The 26557-nt window shown below is 50.0% G+C and overlaps 11 protein-coding genes across 11 annotated transcripts; 4 read left to right on the forward strand and 7 right to left on the reverse strand.

Annotated features, from left to right (window-relative positions):
• Positions 1-128: 128 nt before the first annotated feature.
• M438DRAFT_274755 (putative pantothenate transporter) lies at positions 129-2343 on the reverse strand (the record flags this gene model as incomplete). Its single annotated transcript, XM_029900737.1, has 10 exons — positions 129-377; positions 430-697; positions 741-803; positions 854-1037; positions 1090-1274; positions 1593-1618; positions 1673-1856; positions 1904-1985; positions 2041-2093; positions 2147-2343. The coding sequence occupies 10 exons, from the start codon at positions 2341-2343 to the stop codon at positions 129-131; spliced, it is 1491 nt and encodes a 496-aa protein (XP_029759924.1).
• Positions 2344-3023: 680 nt separating this feature from the next.
• On the forward strand, positions 3024-4606 carry M438DRAFT_365590 (putative 1-aminocyclopropane-1-carboxylate oxidase; the record flags this gene model as incomplete). The annotated part of the gene is made up of 6 exons (XM_029907804.1): positions 3024-3045; positions 3188-3289; positions 3337-3617; positions 3667-3974; positions 4153-4370; positions 4427-4606. 6 exons carry the CDS (start codon positions 3024-3026, stop codon positions 4531-4533), a joined length of 1038 nt encoding a protein of 345 aa, XP_029759925.1. The 3' UTR covers positions 4534-4606.
• A 191-nt stretch (positions 4607-4797) lies between these two features.
• M438DRAFT_319402 (dicarboxylic amino acid permease) lies at positions 4798-7117 on the reverse strand. Its single transcript, XM_029902833.1, has 5 exons — positions 6928-7117; positions 6634-6848; positions 6460-6584; positions 5865-6404; positions 4798-5806 (listed from the first exon to the last, which is right to left on the reverse strand). The coding sequence occupies exons 2-5, from the start codon at positions 6797-6799 to the stop codon at positions 4937-4939; spliced, it is 1701 nt and encodes a 566-aa protein (XP_029759926.1). The 5' UTR covers positions 6800-6848; positions 6928-7117; the 3' UTR covers positions 4798-4936.
• Positions 7118-10318: 3201 nt separating this feature from the next.
• M438DRAFT_297422 (general substrate transporter) lies at positions 10319-12030 on the reverse strand (the record flags this gene model as incomplete). The annotated part of the gene is made up of 3 exons (XM_029901950.1): positions 10319-11333; positions 11383-11635; positions 11690-12030. 3 exons carry the CDS (start codon positions 12028-12030, stop codon positions 10383-10385), a joined length of 1545 nt encoding a protein of 514 aa, XP_029759927.1. The 3' UTR covers positions 10319-10382.
• Positions 12031-13107: 1077 nt separating this feature from the next.
• Positions 13108-14819, forward strand: M438DRAFT_365593 (family 51 glycoside hydrolase; the record flags this gene model as incomplete). Its single annotated transcript, XM_029907805.1, has 4 exons — positions 13108-13214; positions 13304-13498; positions 13549-13765; positions 13815-14819. 4 exons carry the CDS (start codon positions 13108-13110, stop codon positions 14817-14819), a joined length of 1524 nt encoding a protein of 507 aa, XP_029759928.1.
• Positions 14531-16224, reverse strand: M438DRAFT_297428 (protein prenylyltransferase). The gene is made up of 3 exons (XM_029901951.1): positions 16163-16224; positions 16001-16108; positions 14531-15940 (listed from the first exon to the last, which is right to left on the reverse strand). Exons 1-3 carry the CDS (start codon positions 16166-16168, stop codon positions 14891-14893), a joined length of 1164 nt encoding a protein of 387 aa, XP_029759929.1. The 5' UTR covers positions 16169-16224; the 3' UTR covers positions 14531-14890.
• Positions 16225-16538: 314 nt separating this feature from the next.
• On the forward strand, positions 16539-18944 carry M438DRAFT_21110 (WD40 repeat-like protein). The gene is made up of 3 exons (XM_029899409.1): positions 16539-17586; positions 17639-17690; positions 17742-18944. The coding sequence occupies exons 1-3, from the start codon at positions 16854-16856 to the stop codon at positions 18742-18744; spliced, it is 1788 nt and encodes a 595-aa protein (XP_029759930.1). The 5' UTR covers positions 16539-16853; the 3' UTR covers positions 18745-18944.
• A 488-nt stretch (positions 18945-19432) lies between these two features.
• Positions 19433-21334, reverse strand: M438DRAFT_319415 (homocitrate synthase). The gene is made up of 5 exons (XM_029902834.1): positions 21267-21334; positions 20777-21213; positions 20561-20719; positions 20083-20505; positions 19433-20024 (listed from the first exon to the last, which is right to left on the reverse strand). The coding sequence occupies exons 1-5, from the start codon at positions 21322-21324 to the stop codon at positions 19647-19649; spliced, it is 1455 nt and encodes a 484-aa protein (XP_029759931.1). The 5' UTR covers positions 21325-21334; the 3' UTR covers positions 19433-19646.
• A 1004-nt stretch (positions 21335-22338) lies between these two features.
• M438DRAFT_21171 (uncharacterized protein) lies at positions 22339-23422 on the reverse strand. Its single transcript, XM_029899416.1, has one exon. The coding sequence runs from the start codon at positions 23205-23207 to the stop codon at positions 22440-22442; it is 768 nt and encodes a 255-aa protein (XP_029759932.1). The 5' UTR covers positions 23208-23422; the 3' UTR covers positions 22339-22439.
• Positions 23279-25153, reverse strand: M438DRAFT_374774 (arginine-tRNA-protein transferase 1; the record flags this gene model as incomplete). The annotated part of the gene is made up of 7 exons (XM_029908524.1): positions 23279-23407; positions 23459-24266; positions 24326-24448; positions 24500-24562; positions 24703-24778; positions 24889-24921; positions 25120-25153. The coding sequence occupies 7 exons, from the start codon at positions 25151-25153 to the stop codon at positions 23279-23281; spliced, it is 1266 nt and encodes a 421-aa protein (XP_029759933.1).
• Positions 25154-25861: 708 nt separating this feature from the next.
• Positions 25862-26409, forward strand: M438DRAFT_355610 (uncharacterized protein; the record flags this gene model as incomplete). The annotated part of the gene is made up of 2 exons (XM_029907045.1): positions 25862-25922; positions 25979-26409. The coding sequence occupies 2 exons, from the start codon at positions 25862-25864 to the stop codon at positions 26407-26409; spliced, it is 492 nt and encodes a 163-aa protein (XP_029759934.1).
• Positions 26410-26557: the final 148 nt, after the last annotated feature.

Raw genomic sequence — 26557 nt, forward strand, 5'->3', positions numbered from 1 at the left:
CAATGCATTGGTCCAAAGAGACACGCCTTGCGCGAAGATTTGATTGACTCCTATCTGAAAACCATCGTGCATTTCTAAAGGTATGGTCATGGTAGACGCAGGCATAAGAGATAACGACGAGGTTTCATCTACACCATCGCCCTCTTGCTTCTTGCAGCATCACGTCTCTGCAGGTAGAGAGCGAGACTCAATGTACAAGCCGCACACACAATCAATCCGACCGTAACAGAATTACCAATCAAAAATCTGGGCGCATAGTTGGTGTCGTATGTTATCAGAGGTATCCAAGCATTAAAAGCATATGCGATGGAATTCGTCGACCCGAGGATGAGCTTTCGCTCGAGACTGTCGCCCGCGCAGATCTCGTTCACCATTGTCTGTAGCATCGGATCAGTACTAATGTCACTGGCTATGCACTAGACAACTTACGAGGAAGACTGGCCCTGAGCCTTGGGCAAAGCCCGTCAGGTAGAAGGACGCCCATTTAAGTCCGAATGGCACACCGTCCCATACTGCTAGATTCATGGCAGCGAAAAAGCAGACCGTGAGCGAGAAGTACACGATAGGAGATCGCAAGCCTATGCCATCGCTGACCCAACCATAACATAGTGTTGTCACTATGGTTACGGCATTAGTTACAGTCGGGTATGTGTTGATCGGTGGGACAGAGTAACTACGAGAAGTGTCAGCTGCTGTGCTTGCTAGGGTCGTTTTATGTCGGCCACGCCAAGTTCACTCACCGATCAAGGCTTTTTAACCAGAGGTTCATGTACCCTCCGATGTTCTCACTGCAGATGAAGAAGCTACGTGTCGTGTTAGCCTTGGTTGTCCCAGATTGGCGGCCTTTGCTTACGTGTAATAGGCGGTATACACCCAGAAGTGCCACTTCTTGAGGACTCTTGCAACACCAACCCAAGTAATCGGTTCATCGAGCTGTTTCCCGGCATTTTTCATCCGCAATAGGGCAAGCTCTTTCTCAGCAGGTGTCAGCCAATTTACCCTGGTATTACTTGGTAAGTCCGGCAAGGCATAGTATCCTACGACTTAAATCAGCACCGTACATACTCCAGCCAGCTCGAGAATGCTTACCCCAAAGCGCCATTGGGAACGTGATCACGCCGTCGAAAATGAACAGCCAACGCCAGCCAGAGAGACCATGAACTCCATCCATCCCCGTATAAAGTGCGGCTTGGAGATAACCTGAGAACATCGAGCCGACGAACGCGGAAGCAAAAAATATGCATGCTCGCTTGGCTAGCTCCTGCTTCGTGTACCTGAATGGGCACAGTCAGTATATCCCTGATATAACGATGCAACCTTGCCACAGGGTGACACTAAGGAATCGTGTCAGCATCCCACTCCGTTCTCCAGCAGAGGCGGCCACACCTCCATCAGAAGGCACGATGCTTTTCAGATACACGGCTCTGTCCAAAGAGAGCATATGTATTGGTCGCTCTCAGTGGATGAGCAAGCTGGTCCGAAAAGCATTGTGCCTTTTGATGGGTGTAAAGCCGCCCCTGCCCGGCGACAGGAGTTTGATACTGGTGGTGTTCCTCTAGTCTACAGAATATTTGTACGCCCTGAATACGTACCAGCCTCCGAGCACAGTATGCACTGCCTGAGCGGACGTTAATATTTTGATCTGGTAGATGGAAGTGACAACATGACGTACCGGATAAAACGTTCCTTCCGCAAAGCCAACGAGGAATCGACATGCGTAAACTTGGTGGGGCGTCTTGACAGCGGCAGTCGCGAAGGTGACGATGACCCAAAACAGCTCCCAGGATGGACACCACCAAGAGAGCCTGACGCGTGTGGTAATCATCTGACTTGGGATTTGAGAAATCACATAACCACTGCCTTTGTTCAGCGATGGGCTTGTAGTATATGTTGTTCTGCTTACATTGTCCACATAGTGGTGAATGTCTGGTACTGGTTACCGACTACATTGATCTCTTCTTTCATCCCAGACACATATGCGTTGGCTATACACCCGCTATTAGAACTTCGAGCAATTCGACAAAGGCAATTGTCACTTACAGAGGTTGTTCTGGTTGAGATTCTTCGAGAAGTAAGTAAAACCTGCCCATGTCCTTGTTGGTCCGGTCAGCGGGTGTTCATGCTGACTTGATGAATATATGTTTACAAGATGAAGAAATCAATCTTTGAGACGAACTTTCGTTCCTCGGGTGATCTATCCCAGCTATCCCAGATGACCTCTCGGAAGCGGTGTCGTAGTGAACGCCTCTCTTCTTGTGTGTCCGGTGTGCTATGGACCTCAAACGATGATGTTGGCAGAACCGAAGCTGCGATCTTCGCATCTGATTTCTCGAGAGCTGCCATCTTTGTTCAGCTTTGTCTTCAAATTTCCAGGTAACCAAGTTTGCTAAGAATTCAGCAGGTGCGCAAGGTATACTAATGGTCCTTCTTATCGCATAAAATCACGGCAGATACTACTGACTATGAACTGTTGAGCCATGTCTACATTAGGTTTCAACAGCCTGAATCATGAACATGCCTACTTATGGATACCCAAAAGCCATTTACATTGTGTTTGCGGTGTCGGCGAGAATATTGGTCGTTTATCATTGGGTGTTCGTTCGATCACGACATTCGGACTCCGCAATTGTGCAATGAAGGATGCGCATGCTCGCATATCTGCCATAGATGCGGCCAGGAAATTGCTTCCTTATTAGGGCGGCCTGAGAGCGTGATATTTCACCATCTATGTAAGCTGTTCTTCCTCCCAGCTGGAACAATTGTACAAAAGTTGGTCTTTCTGTTGCTCGAGTAATAAACAGAAAAGCCCCTTCCTCCGAAGCTCGAAAGACGTCCCGTCGCTCCATGGCGCAATCAACCGCAGATCTTCCGCAGTATCAGTATCCTCTGGGAACAGAACATCAATGTAAGCTATTCGTAGGCCTGGGTCGCTGTAGAGAGACAGCACCAGATCACGCCCCATCGCCCGTTGAGGGTCTCTGATCTAGTTGCATAAAGGCAAGATGCTTTCTGATACTCAAAAAATGTCCACTGAGAGCTATACTCGTAAGCGCTTCTGGACGATCGTGTCGATATCAAAAACATCGTGCCTTTTGATGGCTAGTGACAGTGGTACCTCGGCAGGCTGAGAGCTCGGTTCTGGTCAAGACTCTACGCCTCTGCGTCCTATGTCGCTGATGGAACATAGTGGAATATGCCGATCTTGATGCTCTTGATATCTCGCGTCTGAACGACCCTCAGGGCAAGCAGGAGCTCGCATCCCAAGTGCTCTCGTTTGTCAACAAAAATGGTATCGCACCAACGATGATCTATCGAAATCTGTATTAACAGCATCAGGATTTTTTTACGTCAAAGGGCATGGCTTGACCGGAGACCAGATCAAGCGACAATACAGTATTGGAAGAGAGCTCTTCAACCTTCCACTCGAGGAGAAATTACGATGTATCGCAAACACTGAAGCTGGCGACTTCCGCGGATACAAGCCTCGCTCAACAGGTGAACTTGGAGCAAGAGACAATGATGAGAGATACAACATCCCCAAATTTACGCCTGAGCACGAGAGGTCCCATCCCAAACTGATTCAAGACCATTTTGATGAAATCAAGGAGTTCTCGTTGGTAAGACTTGTTACTGGCCCTATATACGCATAGCACTGACAGCATTCAGCATGTGCATAATCAAGTGCTGTTGCCTCTACTACGCCTGTTTGCCTATGTTTTGGAGATCGATGAGAGTTACTTCGCCAGTCGACATAGGTACGAAGCTAGGGGCCTGGAATACCTACGCTACATGAAATACTTTCCACGCACTGAAGCAGAAGATGCCGCCGTCAACAACATCTGGGCAAAGGGTCATACGGACTACAATACCTTGACCTTCCTCTTCCATCAGCCCGTTTCGGGACTCCAGGTACAGACGCCTGAGGGCTGGAAGTACGTCAAGTCTTTCGAAGACACCATCATTGTGAATGTTGCGTACGTAAGCTGAGGGTACAAAGACAGCGAGTTGGCCTTGCAAAATTGATTAGCATCGATGAGACGGGGTCTAGGACAATGTCTCGTTGATGTCGAACTTAATGTGTGGGCCAGCTTGTTGAACAAGTACCGCATCTCACTCGTTTAAAGGACTTTGCTAATTCTACCTTCCCTTTAGAGATGCACTGGAGTTCCTAAGTGGCGGTTATCTAAAGTCGACCGTCCACCGAGTTATCCGCCCTCCACCTGATCAGGCCGATAAGCCTAGACTAGGTCTGATATATTTCGCACGCCCTGAAGCCGACGTAGAGCTTGCACCTGTAGAGAGCCCTCTATTGCAGCGTCTAGGTTTACAATCTAGCACCGAAGATGTGCCAAGAGGCGTCACTGCTGAAGGTAATGACATCCTCTAACAATTTTCTAATGAGCTGCTTGCTAATGAGTGCACATAGAGTGGGCCAGAGCGAGAATTGCCAAAGATCATAGATTCAGAACGGGTCTTGATGAAAGAAGAGAAGGCGAGATTATTGCCGGAGTACATCAGAAGTTCTATGATTGATAATGACCTGGATTCAGGGGCACATGTTGCTACAACCGAGCTCTCAGCCTCTTTAGCCCCTTTCTGATCCAGCTGTCAAAATGCAGAATGTTTTTCGTAACGAAGACTCGTCCAGAGAGAGCGTGTATTTTCTGTGCTCTCTCTGGACAACATAGATAGTACCAAAAACTTCGTGCCTTTTTACAGGCTTAATTGTGGCCTCACCAGCCGCGGGGATCCGATTGTGTCATGAAAACTTTTGGATTCGATGCTCGATATTAAAGTAGCGTGATCATAACAACGTTTGAGATTCGAGTTTTTAGACTAAAAGTGTACAATATCGTGACCTATGAGATGAACATTTCGTAACAAGGAAATCAACCTCATCTCCCTTCCGCGTCCAATCATTAACAAAGCGAATAGCTCAGAACAGCCAAGAGAGGAAAGTTCTGTAGAACCAGCTTCCATCACGCTTGGCATCCTTCTCATACTCAACAGCCTTCCAATACTCCTCGTCACGATCAAAGACATCCTTACCAGTGAACAGATCAGCTTCGTGGGGCTTGATACCCTTAGTCTTCTTCACAAACTTGTAGCCGAAGAGGAGGATGAGGTAAAGGGGAATGCCCAAGTACCCGGTGATGAAGTTCTTGTAGTCGAAGTTGCCGTAGGTCTTGGGGTCGCGAGTAAAGGCGGCAAAGTTCTTGGTCAGGGCAATCAAGCAGCACCAGAAAAGCGAGAAATAGGAACCCCATGCTCCTAGGGGAGCCGCGTAAGGCAATTGCTTGGGGGTGACACCTTGGGCCTTGCATGCGCGGCGGAAGTAGATGTGGGTGACGAGGATGGAAATCCAGGTGAGCAGACCAAAGATGGTAGTCAAGTTCACGAAGTAACCGAAGACCTCCTTGCTGCTTGCGGAGACGTTCATGTAGGCCAAAAGACAGAAACAGGTCGAAAGACCAAGGGCGTAGTAAGGAACACCACGCTTGTCGGTCTTGGCCAGGAACTTAGGGGCTTGACCACGGAGAGCGAGACCGTGGAGAGTACGACTGGCAATGTACAGATCAGAGTTGCAAGCACTGAAGACGAAAAGCAAGATACAGGCGTTCAGGAATCCAGGCAATCCCTTGATACCAGCAAGCTGGATGGCGACAACGAAAGGCGAGGCAGCGGCAGAGTTGGATTGCTTGGTAGCAAAGGCAAGCTGAGGGCTGTTGTAGGGAACGATCATACCGACCAGAAGGACGGACAAGATGTAGAAGAAGACAATACGGAAGAAGGTCAATCTGATGGCCTGTATTGCGAATATGGTTAGTGACTTGATCGCAGTAACATGGCAGGCTTTTACTGACTCTAGGGATGGTCTTGCGAGGGTTCTCTGCTTCACCAACTGTGACACCGACCAATTCGGTTCCAAGGTACGCGAAAACGGCTGTGACCATCGAACTCCATAATCCGAGGAAACGACCAGTTGCACCCTCACCCTTGTACTCTTTAAATGCACCAGGGTTTTTCCAATATCTAAAGCCCTTCCTGTCGCCGTCTGGACCGCCTCCAAGAGCGAGGACGAGGGAAAGGATGATCATGCCGCAAACTACCAGTACTTTGATAGACGAGAGCCAGAATTCGAATTCACCGAAGAAGCGGATGCCCAGATAGTTGATCGCAACGATAGCAATCAAGAAGATCGTAATCCAGACACCCGGATTGACTTTGTCTGCGTCGACCCAATACGATATGACCAGTGCCGCAGCCGTTAACTGATTGGGTGTGACGATGATGTATTTGAACCAGTACGTCCAACCGAGAGCAAAGCCGAGAGCAGGGTCGCAGAAACGAGTAGCGAAAGGAGAGAAACCACCGGCAACAGGAATCCAAGCAGCCATTTCACCCTGAGATTTTATTAGCTTGAATAATCTCATTAAAATAGCAAAGAAGGTAGCATACCACTGCGGCCATGACGATCCAAACAAGAAGTCCTACGAAGCTGTACGCGATCAAGATAGATCCGGGACCAGCTTGGGCAAGAGCCTTGCCAGTTCCGATAATGAGACCAGTACCGAGTGCACCACCTATGTCTGATCAGTTTACGTCGCGTTCCAGAGGGTCACTCTGTCTTACCGATAGCAATCATAGAGACTTGACGAGAATGAAGACCACGCTGGAGCTGCTCTCCAGGAATCTCGTTCGTAGTTCCCTCCTTGACGGCAGTAATGTCTTGGTTGTCATACTCATAGCCGCCCTTCGCGATCTCAGGATCGGCGCCTCCTTTCTCGTAGGAAGCCATGATGAAGATGGTACTACCAGATGCTCAAGATGTGGGGTTTGTGGGGAATCTGGAGAAGAAATGTGATCAGATCTGGGGTTCTTTTAAAGCAGGACCGGTACGTTGGAGAATGAGGAGGTATTACGTACGGAAAAGGATGAAAAGCAAGATGCCCAGCAATTGGTCAACGTGGGGACCAGGATTTCCGCCAGAAAGAGCAATCTCTCACTAATGGAAAATCTCTAGTGCGCTGAAGGATGAGAGGAGAGAGGGAGGAGCACTTGACGAAAGGGATACAAAGAGGTTATTAGAAGCAATTGAGTCTACGTTGATATCTTTGCCCAGAGCGCCATGGCTTTTCTTGAAGAGATATTTCTTCTTATCAGCCAAAGGAGAGGTCACCCGGTGGACTATTGAAGATGTTCCTTTTCCATGACCCCAAAGTGTTATCACATTGTTACTTGTAAGCGCCAAGGATGTACTTGCAAGCCAGGAATGCGCCCTGTCACGCCGTGGACGCCCTACCGCGAAGTCTGTCGACGGCGAATTTTCACGGAAGGCATTGATGTGACGCTGAAATGTGACCATTTACTCGAAAAAGTGGCCGAGACCGTTCAAACTCTGCCAGCTTATCAGGATTAACTCGGAGGGAAACAAAAGTTTCACAACGATTGGTGCTGTTGAGGGGGGATCCGCGAACCGACTCTCTGGGCAACATGCACTGCCAGTCTTGGTATGCCTTGCCAAGTGATAAGAGAGTTTTGCTACTGGCGTGACAGATAGCCGAGGCGATGGTGAAGATTTTGCCATGCTCTCGACATGCTGTTAATATGCAGGTAAGAATCGAGACGCAGTCTTGCAGGGCGTCGAAGTGAAGCGAAGCATGTTCAAGAGATGCAGTCGCAAGACTTGAGCCGCTGCTTCCTCAAGACGGGAGGCTTCGATTAAAGTGTGCACGTGAGCGTGTGTCAAGAATCCCCAGCCACCCCGCAAGGTTCGCGGCTGGTCGGGAAATGACGGGTTGAGCGACGAGGACGTTTTTTGTCAGATTGGACACATTCGCCGAACGACCAACATCACTTGCTTGCGTGATAGATTCGATTATCAACTCGGTGGCCTCGTGAAGCAACGTCCACCCTAACACGGGCCGATGAGAGCATGGAAATAATGATCTGCTGAGTGACTTCTTCGCTCTGCTTAAAGAGCTTCTGACAGAAGCAACAACAAATGATCTTGCTACGATGCACAAGAGACGCACAACAGTAAATCGCCGTCAGATATCCATACTAGGCCACAAAGAGCTGGGGATCACCTTCGACAAACAAATGCTGGGTTTCGACATCCCTTGGCCTTACAATGATTTGTTCTCGGATATCCCTTCCAAGCCGCTAACTATGTTGCTATGTCTTCCTCTATGATTGACGTCCATAAGAAATAGCCCTTCAGAACCAAGGCACAGCCTGACCGACCGCTCAAGCAATCTGTGCTGGAGTCTTCTTCCATCCTGCCCAGCGTCGTCAGTTATTTGTCTGATGCCTTGCCATTCTACACGAGCAATTTGAGCTCGCATATAAGCACACAGAGAGTAATTTCGATCTACCATCCGATGCATTCAGTAAGTGACAGACACTGTTCCCCGCTGAGTGTGTTCCAGCTTACAGTCCCCATCACGTGCGCGTTCGATGCGTTCGCTCCTGCCATCGATGGCACAACGAGGATGATATTGACAAGACATGTCATACAGTGTCCCATCGACAATCCTTGCCCGGAATGTCTTGGATAAATCTCATGGCTGGTTCGTTTTACTATCGTTGTTGCGTTGCAAAGACAGCGCGAAAGAGCACATCATGGCACTCATGACGCCAAACATGATAGTTGTAGTATACAAAGGGTACACCATGTGCGATGGCCATTTTCACGAGTGCTAACGCTTTATAAGGGTGCTGATGGCAGTGGTCGACCTACAGACGCTCCGGTTTTGGCAGTTCCATCAGGAAATCTGAGACAAATGACCAAATATGCGCATACGGCCACGCTCAATACACCGTGAAGCACATGGCAAGCAGACCGAATAGCTTGACTCACAAGACGGGTTTTTCGAAATAAAAAGCAGTCGCACAGTCTCTTCCATCAGCGTTCATTACATATCCCATCAGCGATTTTCCCACCACCGTATTGCGCTCGTCGCACCCACCTTCGCTTTATCGCCTCGAACTATCCAGTCGATCCGAACCCCGAGTTCATCACAGAGCCACCAGTGTAATTTAGAGTCATCCTGTCCTCTGCGTCAAAACTGCTGCTGGAGTTGCTTAACAGCATATTCCACAGTTTTTTGTAGCCTATAACAAAGATGGCAGCAACCACCAGCGCTGAGTGGAGCAATCGGCTGAAGAATTTAGATGATCTTTACCAGAGAGACGCTTTTGCAGAGTGTGTTCAAGAGACACGCAGCTTACTGAAAGAGCCGCTCCTGCCTTGCTTGTACGCTGTCAAATGCCATACAATGCTCGGTAATGCAATTCCCGAATGGCATGAAAGAAATCGTCACAAAAAAATAGCTACTCAGCTCTGGGACGCGTTTGAGTCATACTGGCCGGAACAGCTTACCTCAGAGGCATGCGTGATCGAGCAGTCGCTCTATGAGCTCACAACTTTCTTGTCTGAATGCGATCCGTCGAGACCAGTAAAAAAGGAATCCGGTCCACAGGCATATACACAAAATACTGCCGAAAACTCTCAAAGAAACAGCGGCCAAGAACAATATCATAGCGATTCAACAATTCGCCAAAGCATCGAGCATCCCGGACACGATTTTGTACTCTACTCCGAGCCCTCGCAATCATCCGCACCCTATCCTGCATCCCTGGCCCAATATCGCCCCTCGACACCACCTTGCGCCTTTACATCGCCACCATCTCATAAATTCGACTCGCCCATCCCATCCTCTTCCGCACAACTCTCAGCGCCTGGCGCACCACGCATAACCAATTTGAAATCGCCTTTGAGAACACCATCACCTCTATTCTGAGCATCGACTCTTAGCGAGAAATTTACATCATCGGGCTAGGAAAGCAAAAGCTAGACACGATATCTGGGTTGAACAGCCGGGGTGCTCGCAGTTTTATACAGATCACACATTTGACGATAGAATATTATGTATACACACGCTTTGTAAATGATTTTGATCTCTTCTATCTAGCAAGCAAGGTTTTGGACACAGTTGATGAAAGGCACAGAGTGTTCTTGTTGTTCAGATTGTCCGTAGAGAGCATATCCTTTGCGCGCTCTCTCTGGACACAAGTCCTGTTACTTACCAAAATCATCCTGCCTCTCGACAGCTGATTCAAGAGGCCGCGTTGGAGCTGAGAGCGATATAGTCGCGACCTCCAGAAAGTTGTTATCGCAAAGTCTTGAATGAAATAAAGACTTCATGCATGAGTCAAATTTACGGCTACAGATGACCGCGCATACCAGACGTCACGAGGGGCATAAATAGAAGAAGGATCAATGCATAATTAACAACTCATATCTTCATTCATGCGTCCAAATTATCTAGCCAGTGTAATAAACACGTAGGCTCTAGAACATCACACCAAAAGACCTCCTAAACCTTCTCGGTCTCCTCATGATGAATGGTAATAGAACCCTTTCTCTCGACCTCCTCGACACGTCTCTCGAGCTCGCCAGTAGCGAAGCCCTTGCGACCAGCAGCAGCAGTTCCAGGAACAAACAGAGGAGCTTCTGTGAAGAGGAAGTTCATCTCCTCGAGAGGGCGGCCGGCGGTCTCGGGAAGGATGGCCCAGAAGAAAAGGGCGTTGGTGAAGTTACACACGATGAAGACAATGTACCATTGCCAGCCGATGGCCTTGATGGCGACAGAGGTGGTTTGACCGATCATGGTGTTGAAGGCGAAGGAGACCATGGTGGCGATGGAGACACCCTTGGAACGTGTTCTGGTGTCGAAGATCTCGGCAGGGATGATCCACGACAGAGGACCACAGGTGGCCGAGAAGGAGAAGTTGTACAACCAACATCCGACGACGATGAAGCCCCAGCCGGCGCCCTTGTTGGAGTTTGATGGGTTCTCGGCATCCGGAGGGAACTTGGCGAGGAGGCAGGTAGCGACGATGAAGCAGAGAGCGTTACCGATGTTACCGAGGATAAGAGGCCAGCGACGACCGAATTTGTCGATGAGCATCAGACAGCAGAACTGTGCCAGCAGAGCGATAAGGGAAGAGATGGCCTGGTACTTGAGGGTGTCGTCTCCGGAGATACCGATCTGTGCGAAGATCTCAACACTGTAGTACTGAATGACGGATACACCGGTCATCTGGACTGAAGCCTGGAGAGCGACGGCAATAAACAAGCGACGGAAGCTTGACTTGTTGGTGAAGAGCTCTGCGTATGACTTGGCCTCGTGCTCTTTCTCGTAGGTAACAGCATCTTGAATAGACTCGAACTCAGCGACGACCCAGGGATCTTGAGTGTTGCCGTGGGAGTGGAGCTTGGCGAGAGTCTGGAGACCCTTCTCGGTGTGTCCGTTGGAAAGAAGCCACTGTTGTATGTTAGAGGAATGTCGTACTTTACGAAGACGAGATACGTACTCTGGGAGATTCAGGGAAGAACAGGATAAGGGCTGCGAGCAAAACGGCGGGGAGCATCTGGATACCCAAGGGAATTCTCCATTGCCTGCTATCGCGGTCTCCGTATGAGGTGTAGCAACCGAAGGCGGCCCAGGATGCAACGAAAGCACCGATACCCAACATGAACTGTTGCAGCGATGTAACACGGCCACGAATACTGGGGTGAGCCAATTCGGCTTGGTACAGGGGGATGATCATGACAAGCATGCCGACACTATAACGAGGTTAGTGACTATTCGATGAGGCCCTTGTTTTCGAAGTAACTCACCCAAGACCAGCGATGGCACGACCAGCATAGAGGTAATGGAGATTTTGTGCAGCAGTTTGGAGGGCTCCACCAACGAGGAAAACAATGGAACCGATCAAGATAGTCATCTTTCTACCAAGCTTGTCACCAATGGGGCCGGCGAAGAATGCGCCGAAGAAGGCACCACCAGTGAACACACTGACGACAGCACCAGTCTCGTTGGCATTGGGGTTGAATTCCCAGTTGAAGGACTTGGAGCCAATGGCTCCAGCGATGACACCGAGATCATAACCGTAAAGTACTGAGCCCAAGGAGGCAAAGACTGAGACGAGGAACTGATACCACTTTGGTGGAAGAGCCATGACTGTATGTGAGTATAGAGAAACAAACAGTGGAGAAGGGATGATGATCAAAGAGTCAGTCCCCATGGGGGGCTTGTTGCTCTGATATATAACTCATGGGCGATCTAAACAGTAGGCTGCCATTCCGTCCAACCGGACGCATTCCTTGTCTACGGCAGATATTGATGCCGCTATTGCAACAAGACTCACATCTCATCAGCTCGATGCAGTGGTTAGGTCTCGTGGGTGGCGCTACAAACATCTGGGAGACGCCTCCCCGGCGGGACTCCCCATACATCTAACAGTCGGTTTGTGTCGCCTATTCGAACCTAGAGCTTCCATAACGGCTTAGATCGAGGTCAAGTAGACGGTGATGTGGGGTAGTGTGGTGCAGGTCGCGTGGAGAGTGGAGGAGAAAACATGGAGTCGGTAAAGGCGCCGGCCGGAGAAACTCCACACAGAACTCTATCATGCCGTGAAACCCTAATCAGCATATCAACTTTCGAAGGCTGAACAGTTCGGTATCAGAGCTGCTCTTGGGTAAGGCTGTGCACATCAACCGTATCTACCGACCATCAGCCAAATCTTCCGGTCATTTTCGGCACCGCGTACCTGCCAAGTTGTCCCATCTCATCTCGAGAAGGAGCCATGGAGGATCTCGCGCCTTGGCGAACGACTTGAACATCTGATAGTCAGTACCGTTTGAATATAGACGATCACCAGACCATTAACCGCACGACGAAGCGCCATCGCGGTTAATTACGAGTAAAGCAGCAACTCTATTGGCGAGTTGTAACATGCATCCTGCAGCATCAGAGTTCTCGCAGCGACTCGGCCCTTTCGCTACACGCCTGAATAGCAGAGATGCCGAAGCCCTGAGGTGAAACTGTGGGCCACGATTAATTTGCTCCTCCTTGTACTTGTGATCATGTGGTGAATAGGGAGGACGATTTAGGACTGAAGCTTTCCTGGAATTCAGTAGGTATCTTTTCTCCGTACCTCCTTTGGCTTGCTTTGTTTCCTTGTTGAAGACCAGAGGACTTTTGAAAGCGGACGGAATATTGCAAACCACCTGATCGTCCCTTCCCGTCTTTCAATATGGCCACCTTTACCAAGATCCCGGATACTGAGACCCCTGTGGTTTCGGTTAACCACCTTAACAAGATCGCAAAGATCAATGACAATGTCTATGGAGGTTTCACAGAGTATGTAAATTCCCATGAACTTGAATCGTTCACCATGTCCCAAATCTGGTTACGTGTGATATCAAGAAATACATCTGACATCTCCAAAGGCACATGGGACGCTGTATCTACGGCGGTATTTACGAACCTGGTAGCCCTCTTTCAGACGAGAATGGCTTCCGCAAGGATGTCATTGAAGCCTTCAAGGACCTCAACTGCCCCGTTGTCAGATATCCCGGTGGCAACTTTGTAGCCACATACCACTGGCTCGATGGTGTTGGCCCTAAGGACCAAAGACCTGTTAGGTGAGATGCAATCAGTTACTAGATTGTTCGGACGAAGTTGACCATCGTAGACCTGAACTTGCTTGGCTTGGCGAGGAGAGCAACGAGTTCGGAACTGATGAGTTTCTGAAGTGGTGCGAGGTTGTTGGCACCGAGCCTTACTTTGCTCTCAACTTCGGCACTGGTACACTTGACGAAGCTCTCGGCTGGTTGGAGTACTGCAACTCTGACAAGAACACCTACTACGCCAATCTTAGACGCAAGAATGGCCGCGACAAGCCATACAACGTGAGTGGAACTTGTTGAGCTGAAACCCTTCAATTCTGACTCTGTCCAGGTCAAATACTGGGCTCTCGGAAACGAGATGTGGGGACCCTGGCAAGTCGGTCAAATGACCAAGGAAGCATACGCAGACAAGGCCTACCAATGGGCCAAAGCCATGAAACTGCTAGACCCGAGTGTAATCCTCATCCTCTGCGGAGAAACCGGCTACAGCACCTGGGACAGCTACGTCCTCAAGGAATGCGTGAAATGGGATACTCACACTCTGGGCGGCAGCACAACAGCCTCTCTCATCGACATGCACAGTATCCACATCTACACAGCTTCAAACGACCACTTGAAGAACGCAACAGCGCCGCGTAGTGCTGAGCGTGCTATTGAGATTACTGGAGGCTTGATTGATCTGGTGAGAATCGAGAACAAGGTACCGTATACGGTTCCCGCACCTACCATCTGCTTTGACGAGTGGAATGTTTGGGACCCTGTTCGTGCCCCTGGTGACATTGGTGCTGAGGAGAAGTATACGCTTTCTGATGCTCTGGCTGTCGGAGTCTGGTTGAACGTCTTCATTCGTCAAGCCAAGTACATTGGCATGGCAAACATTGCTCAGAGTGTCAATGTCATTTCTCCTCTGATGACCACCAAGGAGGGTATTCTCAAGCAGACGACTTGGTGGCCTCTACTGTTGTTCTCAAAGTACATGCGCGGCTGGACCGTGGCTGTCAATGTTCGCTGTGGCGAGTACGAGGGCGAGACCGAGCCCAGCTGGATCCGTGGTACTATCGAGACTCCCTGGTTGGATGTTTCTGCTACCATCAATGAGGAGGGCATTGTCAGTATGGCTGTCGTCAACGTCAGCGATAGCAAGGACTTTTCTACCAAGCTTGAGGGTGTCAGCAGCGACTCAGTCACTGTTTACACTGTCACTGGTGAGCACCCCATGGTTGCCAACACGAACGGCAACGAGGAGGAGGTTGTCATCAAGGAAACCAAATGGGACAGCAAGGGCGAGTTCACTTTCCCCAAGCACTCGGTCACGATGCTCAGATGGAAGGCTTGAGCGAGCAAGTAGTGCTCAAAACTTTTCGTGTATATAAGTTAAAGTTGCATGATCAAAGGTATCTAGAGGCATTATAGATTCAACGACTTTCTCAGGTCCAACCATCTACCCTTTCGCAAAGGATCTAGTTGATCGAGTTGGTCGAGCCAGTCTGACAGTTCGAGTGTAGTGATCTTCTTGTTGCCAGCGTCGATTTCGAGGTACTCGGGCGTGTATGTGACCAGAGCTAGATAGATCCACTTGCAGTCCTTGTTGTCCTCGAGCATGTCTTTCAGCAGATCGAACTGTGTGTCAAGATAGTCGATGCGATGTTTGTTTGTCAGATCAGCGACGATTCTCAACTCAGGAGACGTCTTGGGAGACAGATTCGTCATGAGGTAGTTGTAGTAGAACCATAGACTTTGGTCAACAGGATCGGTGTAAAGAGCAGTGATGATGAGTTCGAACTCGTCGTCCAGGAACTTCCTGCGCGCAGCAGGATCTGCGTTTCTCTCTTTCAAGAGCTTGGGTATCAGCTGTAGTCTGTTGTGCCAGGCGGAGAAGTTTGACAGATTCGTGTTGATCATCTTAGTGGTATATGCAAACTCGGACTCGGTCATTGACTGATCTGGCTTCTTCTCTTTCTTCTCTTCTGTCTTGTCGTCAAGCTCAAGGGCCGATAGTTGTTCCTGGGCGGAGAGAAGCTCTATGGACTTGACGACTTCTCTGCGGTAGGTCCAACCGTGGAAGTTGCGCGAGTCGTAGCTGAGCATTTTGCTGACCAGGGCCATCTCTTCAAGCCACAGGCGCTTGGCTGATGTGACAGGCAGGTACTGCGAGGCTTGTTGAAGGAGCCATGCGCGATGGTTCCAGACCCAGTAGCATTTGGGGAATTGCTTGAGCAACGGGAGGAGGAAAGCGAGGTCTTCGCGGATCAGGAGAGTAATTTCGTGTTGGGCTGGCGTCAGGCCTGGCGGTGGCTTCGACTCAGCATCTTCAGCTGGCGGTGAGTGGATCTCTTTGGCAAAGACATGTTGAAGGACGAGTCGGCGGTGGTTCCAGATGGTGTAGTATTCGGGGTTCTGGCTGAGCAGCGCAGACGTCAAGCTCAGCGTTTCGGCCGTGTATTCCTCTGCCTTGATCTGTCGCCGACATGGTCAGAGATCTGGGATATAGCTGAATATCAGGGACAAGATAATCACCTTTGCTTGTACATTGTCGACCAGGCCCTGGTACGCTTCAATCTGCTTCAGCTCCTTCCTGCGCGAGGCTTCCGTCTTCTCGCCGACCGCGACGCGGGGCACGCCGTGCTGAACATTCATCAGCTCCCACCTTCGCCCTCTCGCTCATTCACTGTCACTTACACTCATATTCCTATTAGTATCTTGATATGTGTGGTTGCTTGGTGTAGCAATAAAGTCTAGCTTATTTCATGCGCGCGAAGGCGGATGCTTCAAACCGGAGCCACCACTTTCGACATCCCAAGAATCCACCTCCCAAGAAGCCTCGAACGAAACATCGTCGCTTCTTTGAGTCGAATCAGGACGTCAAAGTCGGTCCATTCACCGTGAGAGTGAAAGCGCGTTATCCTGTTCGCACCTTCTTCAAGCACCTGTCTTTACATTTCACTCTGCATCCATCCAAGCAAAAGCAAAAGCAAAAGCAAAAGCCCTTCCACATCCCATCTCATCCCATTGATATTTCTTCCAACCAACGCAGGACTTCTGCTTCTCACCGCACTATTCCTCCCGAGACCACTCCCAAGCGCCGTTGGTTTCATCTGCCTTGACCATGCCTTATCCTCTTTCCGTCCCCGTCGCCCTCTCAAACGCTCAACCCTCTGCAAATGGTCGCATCATGTTCCCATCTCAGCAGAGGTCCAGTGAGAACATCAGACTCGGTGCTCAGCCCGCTTCAAAGACTTAGCAACCTTCGAAACCGGCTCCAGGCTCATGGCTGGCCACTCGTCGTTCGGACCGTCGCGTCTCTCCGATCTCTGTCAAGCCAGCACCTCTACCACCTGTCTGCCCCTTTCTAGATGGATGTAATGATGACATGGATATTGATATCGACCATGACCTTCCAGAAAGTGACCCTATGGAAGATGTCGTCTACACACCTCAGCCAGTCGATCCACTCGTTTGTCGGCCCTCTCTACGCATGCATCAATATCGCCCGAATGTCAGGCCTTCGAAAGCACCCGATCGCTTTATTTTCGCTAGAGATCCCAATTTCCACGCTCGAGAACGCTACATAACCTCCAGTCCACCGCAAGAATTGAGCTTCCATGAGAGATGGAATCGTCGAGAATCTCATGCCCTTGATGCCTTCGGAGCAAGAACAAAGGTCACTCGACCAGAACCTGCATCACCAGATGTTCCCAGACTCTTTCGGGCTCCGACCTCGTTCATGACTAGCCGTGTCGATCCTTTTGACCCTGTTCGGGAGATGGGTCAAGGTGGTGCATGGAATATTGCAGGGCCATCTTCAGCAATGCCAACGGACGGAGTTCGAAGTACGAGCAACGGTAGAGGTGGTCACACCACCAGCGGGACGAACGCGCCTATGGTCAGATGCGATTTCTCCGACAACGTGCAGGACAATCCTGATTGGCTACACATGCATGGAAAACGTGTGGGTGCTGCGATGGACTTTGATCAAGCCAACCGAGTACTGGACCATGGATCTGGTCCAAGATCTCCTGTAAGCTCACCCAACATCGACACTGCTCGCTTTGGCCCGACTATCTGGCGGGACAATGCATGGACGAAACCTGGTTCTCCTCCACGTGAGTCGTTCGCTGCTTCACGCAAGCCATAGCTGACCCATGCTGGACATAGTGCACCGTCCACGCACCAGACCAAAGAAGACTGTTCCGATCATTCCTTTCAGATATGTTTACCCGTCTGTACCTGACTTCTCATCAATGCTGACCTACCACACAGTCCTAGATGCGCCGGCTCTCCGCGACGACTATTACTGTTCTCTCTTGGCATACTCGGATACTGCAAAGTGTCTTGCCGTCGGTCTCGGAACGCAGGTGTATACTTGGTCCGAGAGTCGAGGAGTCGAGACCCCGGACAACCTGTCACCACCATTCTCTGGGCATGTCACATCGCTTTCGTTCTCGTCAACAGAAGGTGGAAAGTCCATATTAGCTGTTGGTCGAGCCGATGGGCACATATCACTCTGGTCTCCATCGGAACTGGGCCCACGACTCGATTACACTCATCGCTCGGCAATATCGTGTGTCTGCTTCAGCCCTCGGACCTTCCGTAGAGCATCCGCCAGGCATCCAAGAACCAGTGTGCAGGCCGAGTATCTTCTCGTCGGTGATGAAGATGGCCATGTCTACCTGTATTCAGTGGAGTGGCCACCCGAGAATGATGTGGATATTTTTGCTTGGTCTGGCAGCATGACTGTTCTTGCCCGCTTTGATGTTCACACGCAACAGATCTGTGGACTGGCCTGGAGTCTTGACGGCCAATACTTTGCATCGGGTGGTAATGATAACGCAATGTTCATCTTCGAAACACGACGGATTCTGCATTACGAAGATCCAAAGACAACACCTCTGATCATGGTGCATCACGATTATGTCTACAACTCGCCGTCAGGTCAAGACGAAGCATTACGAATCTTGCCCGGCCGAGAAAACCACCGCTACTTGCTGAATGCGGCAGTAAAAGCATTGGCATTCTGTCCGTGGCAGCCATCGTTACTGGCAGCGGGTGGTGGTAGTAATGACCGTTGCATTCACTTTTACCACACCACATCAGGAGCAAAACTTGCAACCATTGATTGTTCGGCACAAGTGACGAGCTTGATCTGGAGTCGTACTCGTCGGGAAATTGCTGCTACCTTTGGATTCACACAGCCGGATCATCTTATCCGTGTGGCGGTCTTCTCATGGCCGACATGTGAATGTATCGTTCGGATTCCTTAGCAAAATGAAGAACGTGCTCTTTGGGCCATTGGATTTCCAGGCGGACCAGATGCATCAATGAATGTCGAAGGAACTGGAGGGTCATCAGCAAGAGAAGGCACACCATGGTATGCAAGACGGACAAGTGCAGAAGGCTGCCTGGTCATAGCCTCGAGCGAGGCGAGCATCAAGTTCCATGAGGTCTGGAGCGAGGATCCGACGTCAGATCGCAATGGACCACTGACGCCTGTGGGAGTAAGCATCAGTCTTATGGGCAGTCTTGGAGGGAGCGACATTCTTGAGGGATTGCACGGAGCGGAGAAGGAGTCTGCCATGGTCATTCGGTAGGCTTCAGTTGTTCTTTACTGGAAGAAAGAAGTTTGGGCTTGGGTTTCGTTGTTTTTGTATTTTACTTCACCTCCTAGGCAGTCGCACATTGTTGAATCCTAAAGTTATTCTTCCTCATCTTCGAATACATTGTGCAGCGGTTCTGGGAGGCATGCTTTGGTGAAACTAGCGACAATCATGACAGTAACAGTTTGATACAACTAGGGAAGAGTATTTTTGCAAATTTCATTTTCATATTCGACCCTCTCTATTCACAAGAAGATGGGTGCAAGATAAGATCTAGATGCAAAAAAAAAGAAAAGAAAAAAGTACAAAGCTGGTGGGGCGTGATATAACAAAAACGCATAAAGGAAAAAACTCCCCCTTCGGATGTGTCCCATGACCTTCGTGATAAATATATGAGATGAAAGAAAAGGAAAAGCAGCAAAACGCCTTTTTTTTTCTTTTTCGCCCTTCCAATGTGGATTGGCGGCTACCAAAAGTCCCTCTCAGGGCGGGATGAGATGGTGTTGGAGAAGAGTGACAAGCAAGAGGTCAATGATCAGTAAAGATCATCAATCGCCAGCAAAGCACATCTATGCACCAGCATCAGTCTTGGTCTTCTTGGCCTGAGGAACCTCGGCCTCGGCGTCGACCTTGTCCTCGAGCTCGCGCTTCTCGGGAACACCGGCGAGTTCCCTTTGCTTCTGCTCAAACTTCTTCTTCTCCTCTTCGGTCATGTTGGGGAGGAGGGGTTCCTCGGTCTCCTTGTGCAGGTTGGAGTAGAAGGTACGGATGATGGAGTCGGCGTCGTCGATGGCGATGGGGCGGACGTCGGCGAGGGCCTTGATCTTGGCTGTGCAGAGCTTGACTTGGGCGTCTGTCATTGTGAGGGAGAGTTGCTCGACACGGGACTTGATTGCGTTCCAGCCGGTCAGGCGGGAGGCGAAGTGGACGTAGCGCTTCATGCCGAACTAGAGGGGGAAGGTTAGTATAGGCTTAGTCAGGGTACAGACAGTGGACAAAACATACGTCGGCAGGGTCAATGATCTCGTAGGTAGAGGGGTTGGCGAGAATGGCCTTGGCGTGGATACCGGCCTTGTGGGTGAAGGCGGAGAAACCGGTGATGTAGTTGTTGAAGGGGATGTTGATCTCGACCGAGTCGGCGACCAAGTCCTCAATAGCCTTGAGCTTGTGCAGGTCGTACTTGCCCTTGACGTAGTCGCGGTCGGCGACGATCATGCGGGCCATGAGACCACCGAGAGGGGTGATACCGTTACGCTCACCGATACCGATGACTGAGGTGTCGATGTGAGTGGCACCGGCCTCGAGGGCACAGTATGCGTTGGCAATAGCGCAGCCAGAGTCGTTGTGGAAATGGCACTCAATATCGCAGCTGACGACACCACGGAGAGTTCTCACGAGGTCGTAGACTTGTCTGGGGGAAGCGCAGCCCTGATGACGTTTGTCAGTAAATTTTCGCAGTCGTGGCTCTTTCCCATGTACGTACGACGGTGTCAGCAATACCGACTCTGTTCACGCCGACCTTGTCGACGGCAGCGTACAGCGACAGAAGGTCGACCAAGTCGGATCTGAACGAGTCCTCTGACGAGAATCTGATCTCGAGTCCCTTGGACTTGACGAATTGGATAACCTCAATGGCGGCATTCTGAGAAACAAAGTCAGCGGCCGAAGAACAGATTGCAACTCAGGCATCACCGCTCACCTTGATGTAGGTCATGTCCTTGCCGTGAGAGTGCTCTCTCAAGAAAGAGCTGGTACCAATGACGACATCGACACCGTCGACACCAGTCTCAACAGCAACCTTGACATCGTCCATGTGACAGCGAACGTGAGTCAAGATCTTAGCCTTGAGACCCAGCTTGCAGATAGCCTCGCAATCAAGACGCGATTGCTCGGAAGCACACGGTGAAGTGAGCTCGATGCAGTCAACGCCGAACTCATCCAGAGCCTTAGCGATCTTGATCTTGGTCTCGGTGTCGAAGTAGGCATTGGCAAACTGCTCTCCCTCACGCAGCGTCGACTCAATGATCTTGAAGTTTGACACGTTTGACAAGAAGTCTCCTACGGGCTGGTAGGGGTTCTTGTTGACTGTGTGCTTTGCGACCTTCTCGCTCTCGAACTTGGTGAAGCCATCGTGAGCTGTGCAGCCTGTTAGTGAAGGAAAAGTGTGATACAGGCCTTCAATCACTTACAGCCATTGGCTTGAACACCGTTGGTGGCAGGAGCGCCGTCGTCGACTGTGGGACACATGTTGTATGGGTGTATATGGAGATGTTGGTGATTTGACAGGATAGGTATGTGAGTGCCGACGCTTTTTTGTAAGAAGCTGGAGAATGGTGTCCGTGCGATTATGATTCATCTTTGTGTCCTCCTTGGTCCGTTATTCGGTGGTGGGGATCGCCGAGATCGCTTTGTCGCTTCTGGTCAGCAACTTTTCACTTCATGTCGTCTGGAAAATTTGCTCGAAACACTGCACGTCTATCTACATCACTACACGGGTTCTCAATTCTCTAAATGCTTCTTGTTTACAATCAGTTTCCTCAGACTTCTTCACATCCTTGTATCTCATTGACGAGCACTTGTGACAAGCAAAATTCGCTAATCCATTGGCTCGCAAAAGAGTTGAGGTACACGTACGTCACCAAGACGGCGTTCTCCGCGCGTTGCTCTGGTATTCAGTAGTTTGTCCCGTGAAACCTTCTGCAGTCATCACTATCGTATGGCGATTGGTCTGTCGAGCTGTACACATTGCAACTTGCTATTGAGCTACTCATGTGGGATATGTTTTCCTTGTCCTATGTACTAGAGTAGAGCTCGATTGAATGACCAAACTGAATGCTGCATCGGATGTTTTCTCCACCTTTGTCCCTTAACTCCGCTCTGTCCGTGCTTTCATGTTGATCCCTTGGTCCCTGGATCGAGACTTCCAACTTCTCAGAGCCTCATGAGTCAACTCTGCATATCAAAAGAAAGAAGACCTCCAAAACAAAATACAGCTTCGTTTGCAAAAGATTGTGACTCATTGAGAGATTGTGTTTTGGATGAGGCAGACCTCTCAAGACTCCTCGAGCGACATGCATGTGTCCTAGGAGGTTGTTTGTATGAGCACGCGACATCATCTGTTTCCTGCTTGCACCAAGACCTTCACCAGAGATGCACATGACCGTAATGACTGTTTGAGTATGAGATGACACAGACTCCTTCGAACCCGCGTAAGCATTGACAGGAAGTGCTGGTCTCATCAACACCTCATTTGGGATCTTGAGTGGGAGGATCCAGACTCATGTCATCCATCGTTCCCACCAAGTCGTTCTGTTGAGCCTGTGTCTCTCGACGAGCCGGTCCAGAATGAACGGGATGTAGTATCATGTCCGACGACTGACCGCTGCTGTCATGTGGCTGTGCATTCGCACTTCCGTGTGCTGTATAACTGCCAATGCCACTGCTGACTGTGGAGGGTACATAGACGCCGGGATTTCGGGACGGAGGAAGCTGATGAGCTTGAGACTGGAGTTGGCCGAAAGGTGTGAAGGCCGGAGCCTGATGGTTTGCGGGCTGGGGTTGGTTGGCAGGTGTATGTGGTGGAAGCTGATAAGCCTGGTACAGGGCTTGGTTGATGGACTCTGAGTGAGGAACGGAGGCAAGTGGATCGAATTGCTGGGTGACTGCATCGGCGGGTTGTCCTTGCTGGGTGCCTCCGTTGGCGCCTCCATTGATGGGTAATGCTTGGTGAACAGGACTGTTGAGAGGAGGATGAGGTTGGTTCCGGACGTTGCTTTCTTCTGTATCCATGTCCTCGTCCACGTCGTAGTAGTTGTTCGGAATTCCTGGAGCCATCGTTGATGATGTTGATGGTGATATGATACGTCTGTTGATGTAGTGGGCTGAAGATGCAAGGCAGTTGATGATAAGGACGATGCCGCAATAGTAGCAATTGGGATATTCGTTGTCAAATGCGAGAGAAGACAACGCCAGGCTTGTCGGCTTTGTGTCGTGACTTCCGTAGGTGGAAAGGAAAGGACTGAGACAGTAGCTACTGCCGAAAGTTCGTCTGCGTCTTGTCGTGAACGAACGCCGGATACTTCTACGACACAGCGGATCACACACATCCGCAATCGTCCATCGTTGCACATTGGGCCTCTCAAAAAGTGGAATATTTGTGGTGAAGTTGGTACACTTTCGGTTGTCTGATTACGGTCAAATATCAATCTTGAGAGAAGTCCATGGTGGCCGCTGCGGCGACTCTAGGTCCCACTAATGCAGCAAACTCGCCGACGATGCCCTTGATTGATCTAGGGTCAGTGATGTCTCCGCTCTCCCATGCCACAAGATCCTTGATTTATGTTAGCATCTTTCAGATTGTGTTGGGTCAGTATGTATTCACCTCTGTGTCCACGGTAATTCCTTTGCTCAGGTGAATACGCATTCTGCTGAGATCCACCTGTGCTTCCACTTCTTCAGGACTCATCATGCCAGGCATGCCCAACTTGAACAAAGTTTCTTTGCTCTTGAATACCTCCACTGAGGTTTCCAATAAATAAGACCTCTTGTCTTCTTCTTTGTCTATATGCTCGCGAGACAATGAGACATATTTCTGCTTGTCCATCAACTCGCGCAGTTCTCCTTCCAGTGGGTTCCATTCGTTGGTCTCCGGATCGAGCACGTATTGAGGCTTGTAGTCGCCCTTGTAGCGCATTTTGATGCAGTTGTGGATGTAGAAGCCCATGTAGTAGAATTCATAGCCACCTTCCAGAGCCAGTGCTGCCTCTCTCATCGCGCTGAGTTTCCCGAAACTCCACTTTTCGAAGTCTTGGTGGTAGATGAAGTAGACACCACTGACTGCGTGTGGTAGGAGATCTAATACGCCGATAGCGATCAATCTGCCATCGAGGCGATAACACTGGTGGTATGATCCGAGGCGTTGCTCTTTGCTGTTCTTCTTCACTGTCTCTCTGATGATTGGCGATTTGCAGAGGAAGCGTTCGAATCCTTTCTTGGTGACTTCACCAGGCTCATCGTGATGAACGTGAATCTGGTAGTTCTTGTAGAGTTGAAACTTCTCTTCTGTACAGTCGTCGGGTTCCAAGGTGACTTCAAAGCGGTGAGCGGGTTCAACAGGCTTCAGCTTGTCATTTTCTGCTTCGTGAACCGTTTGAAGCAGATCGAACCCATTTCTCTGTCGAGCTTTCTCTCTAAAACATCACTGTCAGTACAATCGAACTGATTAGATACTGAGATGATCTCCCTTTACTCTTTTGTCTTGGGAAAGCGCTTGGCGGTCTCTTTGATGTACTCTTCCCCTAGTACAAATTTGTTCCAGCTATTCAAGGCTTTTCGTTGATCATTCCTTGCCACAAGCGAGTCGGCGGGCAATCTATATCATCCATCAGTAAGATCGGGTTGAATCAACAACATGTATACACACCTGATTGTGTAATGAGGGCAACATGATCGACAGACATCGGGTTTGTATAGGAGGTTACCAGATCTTCACAATTGTCAGCACAAGTCCTCTGCTTGTAACTGTACAGTATATCCTGGGAAGCGAGAAGCGAAATATTTGTATATCTCGAATTTCATGCTCTCGAGCTGTATCTTCCAGGACAATGAACACGTGCAGCAGCTTACCTTCTCCATCCTCGGTCAATCAAGTCTTGGTAAACTTGGGCGCTTAGAATTTTTGTGATCATGTAGTACGAGCCACCTGCGAGTGTCAGAATACATGCATGTGACAGCGTAAAGAGGCGACGATGAATGATGAAGCGGGCTGCCCATCAAATGATCGATACGCACGAGAATTGGGGGTTCTCTGACTTGAATCATCTTTTTTGCAGTAGCCACAGTCGCCTTTGTGTTCGATGGTCAGCTCAGTACCGAGATGTTGTTGGCCTCAAAATATGTCACCTGGCTGGTATCCTACAACAATTTCTATGTCAGCCCAATATACAAGAGTGGAGGCTGCATTATGTGGAGCCCGGTTGTTGGGAGTCGAAAAAGCACATGTTTTGATACGCTCTTGTAATTGGATTGCTTTGCTGTACCTACCAATTGGTCTGAGGAGAGTCGCGGCAGCGGGCATTGCGGCTGCGTCGGTGGCTAAGCAAAAAGTGAAGGTGGCAGAGACGCGTGACCGTGGTGTGTCGGACGATACAGGTGAGAGGCAGATGAGGGGACAGAAGGAACTGAGGTAGAATAAATAGATTGAAGTGATAGGTGGTCAAGACATGTGAGAGCATGGAAAGTCTATGGAGTTCTGGACAGTGACGGTGGAGTATCCTCGGACAGCGAATCATGCCAATTCATCCCACCAATGTGGTAGCCTATAGACATCGGCAAGATAGATACAGTATTTTCCGACGTGTAAGTACCTGGTAAGTCCAAAGTGTCTTTCAAAGAAGAATCAGGGGGACAATAGTTTAATAGATGGTGGTCAAAGGAGAGACTTGGCGGCGACCACGGGTGGGATGGTCTCGACGAATTTCCCCAAAACTCCACAATGTTGCCATTGCACTTCGCTCGAACCCTCAATAATATGTGTCTCTTTGGCCTTCCCAGCCTGAACCGGTCCTCAATCCAGTCCCGTCGCGAACGGGTCTGAGACTCAAATCTCGTTACTTGTCGCCGTCTTTCACAACAGACTCTCACTCCGCCGTCACCTCCGAGTCCGCTTTGTTGATCGCCCTAGACTTTATTTGACCCGACACGTGAGCGCTTTAAATCGACTCCCGACAGTCGTCGTCGCCTCGTACATTACATCGACATCCAAGAAGGAGCTTCGGTAGCAACCATGACTCAAGATCTGAGTGTCGAGAGGCCCATGGAGGCTCGTACCGGCAGGGAGAATCAGCGTACGTACAACTACAACCTCACCAACAATGATCCACTTTACTAACTTGTTTAAAAGGTTACGGTTCCCTAGGAGAGCGCCTCGTAGCCGGCATTGTGCCCCTCTCGAACGACCGCAAGTCAGTTCTTCTGATTCAGTCCATGCGCCGTGGCGGCTGGGTCCTCCCCAAAGGCGGCTGGGAAGTCGATGAGACAGTCGAAGAAGCTGCCTGCCGCGAGGCCTGGGAAGAAGCTGGTGCTGTCTGCAGGATCCACGCCGACCTAGGCAAGATCCCCGAGAAGCGGAAACCGGAGCAGCTTACGACACAAGCTCCCAAGGCCGCCTACCAGTTCTTCGAAGCCACCGTCGACGAGGTCAAGGAGGAGTGGCCAGAAAAGCACAAGCGCAAGAGAAGGTGGATGGGCTATAAGGAGGCTATCGTCTTGTTGAAGGACAGACCCGAGTTGTCAGAAGCTCTCAACAGAAGCAGCATCGACAAGCAACTCTGACCACCGGTCTCGTTCGTTCACAAACACACAACATGATCTGCTTTGGTTCTCAACGATTGAAAAGGTTCAGCCCGTGCGAAGAACATGAAGAGCGCACAACATACTATGCCTCCGGGAGATCTTTGGAGAGGGGCAAAAAGTTTTTGAC

The sequence above is a fragment of the Aureobasidium pullulans genome, assembly GCF_000721785.1.
Source record: "Aureobasidium pullulans EXF-150 unplaced genomic scaffold scaffold_10, whole genome shotgun sequence".
NCBI classification, from domain to species: domain Eukaryota; kingdom Fungi; phylum Ascomycota; class Dothideomycetes; order Dothideales; family Saccotheciaceae; genus Aureobasidium; species Aureobasidium pullulans.